General features: G+C 57.4%; 1 protein-coding gene across 1 annotated transcript in view; it reads right to left on the bottom strand.

Moving 5' to 3' along the window:
• The window catches only part of ITPR1 (inositol 1,4,5-trisphosphate receptor, type 1), a 173,427-nt gene that overhangs the window by 109,600 nt on the left and 57,120 nt on the right, over nucleotides 1-6,707 (bottom strand). The window contains exon 5 of the mRNA XM_005881921.2: nucleotides 12-127. Coding sequence (XP_005881983.1) covers nucleotides 12-127 — 116 coding nt within the window. The remainder of the gene's footprint in view (nucleotides 1-11; nucleotides 128-6,707) is intronic.

The following is a 6,707-nucleotide window of genomic DNA, read 5'->3' as shown; positions in this document are numbered from 1 at the left end:
CCGGTACCTACGTGCAGCTTGTTGAGCAGCACGGCGTCCGTGGTGCTGTTGGCGCCCGGCTTGGCCGCCTTCCAGAACTGCTTCTGCGCGGAGTAGCGGTTCATGGGGCAGAGCCGGAACAGGCAGTCTAGGAGGGAACAGACAACGAAGCGGTCACTGAGGAAGGCGCGCCCCAGCCAGGGGAAGCCCACCCCCGTGAGGCCCGGAAGGCGGTTCAACCGCGCGTGTCAGCGACGGGCACAGGCCTGACAGCTCTCCCCTCTGACCTTCAGTTCTCAGACCCTCCGCATGAGGTTCCAGGGAGAACATGAGGCCGGCGGGGGGCAGAGCTGGGGCTCAGGGTCAAATCCAGCTCTCACAGCGGCCCCCCAGCTTCTACTGGGAAAGTGCGAGGGCGCATAACCCCGCTGCGTGTCAGCACACGGGCATCTCCACCGCAAGCCCCCCCCCCACCCGACCACGTGTGAAAATACGAGAGAAGCTTGCACGGAGGGACCCGCTGGCGCGGAGGCCTCTTACGGGGTGTGTACGAGATGATTCTTGGGGAGCAGAGAGAAACTATCTGCGCTTGATCTGGGACCGTCGTGTCCTTGTCCCTCGGCCTTGGCACCGTGGCGCCCTCCCGCTGGGATCCCCTGGGCACCTGTGACCCTACACACGGCCCTACAGAGAAGCAACGCTAGCACAGCGGACTGGTGGCTGCAGAGCCACCCGCATGTTAGAAACAATAAACAAAACACTGGGAATATTGTCTCTAATGACGAACCCGACCTAAAGCACCGTGTGCTGAGGCACCAATGAGAGCGTGGCAATCGCCATCACAGGACACGACGCCGCTGTCCAATCTCGGTGTTTCCATCAACGTCCCCTTTCCTGCTTGTCGTTATAATGCATGTACTGTATCTGTAAACTGGAGGCCCGATGCACGAAATTCGTGCAAGAGCAGGCCTTCGCAGCCACGGCGGCTGCCTAGATCCCACGGCTGCAGCCCCAGCTTCGTCTGGAAGGTTGTCCGGAAGGTCGTCTGGTCTAATTAGCATATTATGCTTTTATTATTACTGATAACGCTACCTATCCAGTAATGTGTATACAGCTTTCAAATATAAACACACATAGTTTACGAGTATATCTGTCAATTTTTAGAGGCATAAGCCCATATAAAGAAAAAGAACATTTAAGTCACCAGTGTTCGTATCTGACACAGGGCTTCCTTTATGGGCCAAGTGGAATAACAATTCCAAATCTGACCAACAAGGCACGGAGAGTGGAACGGTCTATGCTTTCTGTCCGCACGCTTCCCACGCTGACAGCCCGTGCACACATTCAAAGTCAAACTGGTTCAGATGGATCTTGGGAACCATCAGGCCGGATCCACGATGCCAGGGGACTCACAGGCCACGGGAGTTCCATTCTGCGACGGCTGCGGTGGGGCCGGGTCTGGCACCCACCGAACACACAACACGGCCCAACACGGCTCAACACTCCGGATGACGGGAGGGTCACCCGAGGCCGGAGTGTGAATTTCAGCGCCGTCGGCCCAGCCACAGCCTTGCTGTCACTCCCACGCCAACTGCGCTCCTCGGGCGACACAGAGCATCCCAGCGGACTAAGCGTATTTACAACCAACCGTCTCCGTAAATACGAGATGTGACCGAACTCGCGCCAGAACCGCATTAGCCTTGCTGATTTCGTCCTGTCTTCCCAGTTGCTTAGCAACTGATTGGAAGTGAAAATTAAATTAAGCAATTCAAATGTGATGGGAGAGTCACCTTCCGGAATTCTGCAACTCAGCCGCTCTGCGTGGCCCTCTGCTCCTGGGATGGTGGGGCAGGGCGGGCTGAGAGTTCCGCCGGGTCCCCATGTGCGCTCGGCACCGAAACACTCACACACAGGGACTCGGCAGAGGACCAGGCCGGCTACCTGTGTGTGTGTGTGTGTGTGTGTGTGTGTGTGTGTGCGTGTGTGTGTGTGTGAGTACATATGTGCGCGCACACACACACTGTGGTCTGATCTCACTCCAAAGAAATGCCACAAAGAACAGCTTATGACAAGTGTTATTTTAGGCCCCTAAAGAATAAACTAGACTAAGGTTTCAAAAAATCACTTTGGCACATTCCTAAGCTGCAGCAGAGCCACGCTGGGCCCGCACAGGAGAAGCCAGCCAAGCAGGGTGGGGTCAGCTGTGGAAGGGCTGGGGACAGTGATGCTCTGTGGTTTAAGCAGCATCCAGAACACAGAGGAGGGAGAACGCCCGCTGCTTAGTAGATGCGTTTAACTAAGAAATGAGCACCTTGGTGTGCAGGTCAGAGAACCAGGGGGGTGAGAGGAGCTTCAGAGGTGGGTGGAGCCACAGGAGTGGGTGGAGCCATCGGGTGGGAGGAGCCACGCGAGTGGGTGGAGCCACTAGGTGGGAGGAGCCACATGAATGGGTGGGGCCATATGAGTGGGTGGAGTCACTGGGTGGAAGGAACCATGGGGGTGGGGCCATAGGAGTGGGTGGAGTCCCACAGGTGGGTGGAACCACAGGGGTGCTTGGAGCCCTCCACAGTGGCCCCACTCACGCACAAAGGCTGCGGGAAGAACAGCTGGAAGACCACACCAGCCTCAGCATCCCCGGAAAGTGGAACTCCGCATCCGTGGAGAGTGTAAGGACCCTGAGGGTGGAGACACTGGTAAACCTGGTTGAATGAATCATCCCTGAGGCTCCAGGAGTGACTCGGTGGTTCTACGTCAGGAAAGAGGAGGAGGAGGAGGAGGAGGAGGAGGAGGAGTGGTGGTGGGAGGGGCCTGGACAAACACCTGGACAAAAGCCTGAAGATGGAGCGAAGGGTCCTGGGCAAAGCGAGTGCTGGGGCCCGGTGGCTGGAGCAGAGGGGCTCGCCTCCTGCAAGGTGAGCAGTCTCGGCCATCAGGAGCTGCCCACGGGCGTTCAGCACAGAACCCTGCGGCTCAGGTTCCGTGGGGAGCTTTCTATTTGCTGGTGGTGCTGCTAAGGAAGGGAAGGCGGGAGGGCCGACTGGGGGCAGGAGGGAAAATGGAGAATTTCACTTTAGCGATGCGTCGTCTCGACGCCCATGAAACATCCCAGCTGAAGTGCTGAGTAGGCCGTCCACCGACTAGTGGGCTGCAACCACAGAGCAGCCAGTTATTTCAGGAGGTGAGGGGGAGACGGGAGAGGAAGGAGGCTGCTGGGGGGGAGAGCGGAGGAAGTCAGCATCACAAATCCAGTGCCGCTCCCATCTGCCACCGGGAGCTCTGTCCAAACCCAGGGACTACGCTCTCGGAGGCTGACAGAAGCTTGAACTCGATTCAAAGTTTTCATCGGGCAGGATGAAGGCGAAAGCTTTCCTCTTCCTTCTTGCCCCCCTCCCATCCCCCAAACAACACAAAGAAAATTAAAAACCAAAACCCCAACTCCATCTTCTATGAAACTCAACTCCATCGTCCCAAGTTGCCAAACATGAAGATGGGAAGAGGGTGGAGGGGAGCGAACCTACGAGTCTGCACCAGGGGAAGCGAGCTGACTGGCCCTGCGGAGCCGGATGGGCCCAGGAACCGGGTGTCACTGTGCAAGGCACGGCCCTGCCCATGCAGAGCAGGGACAGGGCTCCAGGGCCCGAGGACGGCCGGTGGGGAGGACCAGGAGTGGAAGATCGCCCTGTCCGCCCCACACAGAAACTTGCAGAGGGAAGGACGGCTCGGCAAATGCTACGGAAGAGCTAAGCAAACAAGGAAAAATAGGGCATCACGAAGCCAGGGGAAAGCTGCATATTAAAAGCTGGTGTGTCTTCAGCTCGCAGGGCACGCTGTTTACATAGTCAGGAGAGTCTGGGTGGAATGTTACTTCGGCCAAGGAGAAAAGTGAGGCAACGCTAATGGGAGGAGGGGCAGGGGCAGGAGAGTGCCCGAACGCCCAGCTCACCTACAGGAACAGGAAGGCAGCGGGTGATATTTAAAGTAGATTAATCCACAGACATCAGGAGACCCACGTCATCTGGAAACACAGAGCTCGGGAATGGAGGAGAAGGTTAAGACATTCTAACTTGTTGCAGCTGGAACAAGGGGAGGCCTGAGGTGTCAGACACGGGACTGTTGTTTTTATTCTGCATTTTATCAATTGTTGACCGTCTTTATTGAGGTGAACTTCACATCACATAAAAGTAACCGTTTAAAATTTTTTGAAATATGTTTGTATGATTTCAGAGAACAAGGTAAAGGAAGAGAGAGAGAGAAGCATCAATGATGACAGAGATTCACTGATCAGCTGCCTCCTACACGCCCCCCGCTGGGGATCCACCCCGCAACCTAGGCATGTGCCCTGACTGGGAATCAAACCGGCGACCTCTTGGTTCATAGGTCGACGCTCAACCACTGGGCCACAGCGGCCGGGCAAGAAACCTAGTTTTTCAAGCTCCACCATGATTCTCACAGCAGGAGACCCACGTCATCTGGAAACACAGAGCTCGGGAATGGAGGAGAAGGTTAAGACATTCTAACTTGTTGCAGCTGGAACAAGGGGAGGCCTGAGGTGTCAGACACGGGACTGTTGTTTTTATTCTGCATTTTATCAATTGTTGACCGTCATTATTGAGGTGAACTTCACATCACATAAAAGTAACCATTTAAAATTTTTTAAAATATGTTTGTATGATTTCAGAGAACAAGGTGAAGGAAGAGAGAGATAGAAGCAACAATGATGACAGAGATTCACTGATCGGCTGCCTCCTACACGCCCCCCGCATGTGCCCTGACTGGGAATCAAACCGGCGACCTCTTGGTTCATAGGTCGACGCTCAACCACTGGGCCACAGCGGCCGGGCAAGAAACCTAGTTTTTCAAGCTCCACCATGATTCTCACAGGCAGCCAGGCCTGGGGACCAGCGGGCGGGATGCTCCAGGGCCCACTCCAGCATCAATGCCAGATGGAACCGGAAGACTCGGGGGGCTGAGCATTTAGGGGCCTGGTTTCATACCAAGAAAAAACCAATGCAGCCTCCACCACATGTGCCGGCCACCGAGCCAGGCTCAGCGGACCCTCCCTCCACGGCTTCTGCTCCGGACCCAGCAGGTGGGCACGTGGCAGCCTCTGCACCGAGCTGCCTCTGGGCGACGCAGAGTCGACCTGCAGCCCTCGGCTCTGGAACGGACCTCAGACCTGCTCCCCCCCTGGCCCACCCGCCTCAGTGACCTCGGTGTGTGGGGCTCCTTTTGCTCAGGCCACCTGTGCTATCCGATTCCTCCACCCGCCGGCCTGGCCATGCATCGCAGCTCAGCCGCCGAGGCCTGGCCCCGCCTGCAGCCAGACCCAGAGCCGCCCGAGGACGAGACGCTAAGCTCCCATCGGGAGCGCCTGCCCGTCCATAAGTCCTTCCCAAACGAGACCGCTTCTCTCCAACCATCCACATCTCCCTCTCATCCCTTCCTCCCGAGGCCACGACCTCCATGCGGCTGCCGGGAGCCACACTGCAGCCACGATGAGGTTCCCTCGCTAAACGACCTGAAAAGGAGGGAGGCGCAGTCCAGGCACCGGCTTCTCCAGACGAAGCCGTGAACCGAAGCCGTGAACCTGTGCTCTGGCGTCACCCGGGGCCTGTGACGCAGGCTGGACCCTGGCAGGGAGATAGCCATCAGCCTCCGCCCCTGACCTGACCTCCGCGCGCTCCGCCGGCCGAGACATTTGAGAGACTCTGTCTTAGAGCCCAGCCCGCGGCCGGCCGGCGGTCTCCAGGGGAAATGTAAGAGGATCTGTTCCCACAGCCCATCCAGCTGCAGGGAGGGGCGGCTCGCTCCTGTCTTGATTTTCCCAGGTGACTGCGTCGGGGGAAAAGCACAGTGAGGTTGCGAGAGAGCCTAGCACCAGAGCCGGGCAAAGGGTGGCCTTATGGAGAGCCACATCACACACACCCGGCGCGCCTAACCCGGCGGCCGGCCCTGCACCTGGGCCAGCAGGAAGCGCTCAGCTGCGGGCAGCCTAGCGGCTGAGAAACAGCGTTGGAGGCAGCACCGCGAGCCGTGGCTGCTTTCTTCATTCTTCCAGCCTCAGTTTCCCCAGCAGTGAAACAAGGCTACACCCAGCACAGCCCACAGCGAGGAAGGAATGGGAAGATGTGCCTGTCAGCCTGGCCTGGGCGCCAGCAGTGACCAGGGGTCAGGCTCACGGAGCAGAACGAGCGGGATGCAGGATCAAGGAACTGACTCCGGCCCACAGGGTTGGCCTCCAGTGCAGAAGGACTAACGGAAGCTTAAAAGAAACATTCCCGTGCACCCGGCCGGCGTGCCAGCCTCAACCTATGAACCAGGAGGTCAAGGTTCCATTCCTAGTGAGGTCATAGGCTCAGGTTACGGGCTCCATCCCCAATGTGGGGTGCGCAGGAGGCAGCTGGTCAATGATTCTCTCATCATTGATCTCTCTCTCTCTCTTCCCCTCTGAAATCAATAAAGATATGTTTAAAAAAAATGAAATATTCCTGTGTACCCAGCACAGACACATAACTGGGTGTGCACGCCTAGCCCAGCAGTAGGCAGCTGGCTGGGGACAGACTTAGCAAGTTGCTGTGAATCATCTCAAACCAGCTCATTATTTTCTAAAGAGGAAGCAGGAATACGGGAACCCAGGCCCGGGGCTGGCCTGAGCGTGCAGGTGCCATACAAGTGCGGGGCCTGGGAGTGGCACAGGGGCGAGTGCCTGCGGGCAGGGGGCCCAGTGC

The sequence above is a fragment of the Myotis brandtii genome, unplaced genomic scaffold (genome assembly GCF_000412655.1).
Source record: "Myotis brandtii unplaced genomic scaffold, ASM41265v1 scaffold693, whole genome shotgun sequence".
Lineage (NCBI taxonomy): Eukaryota > Metazoa > Chordata > Mammalia > Chiroptera > Vespertilionidae > Myotis > Myotis brandtii.
This window is presented reverse-complemented; position numbering and strand designations above follow the sequence as displayed.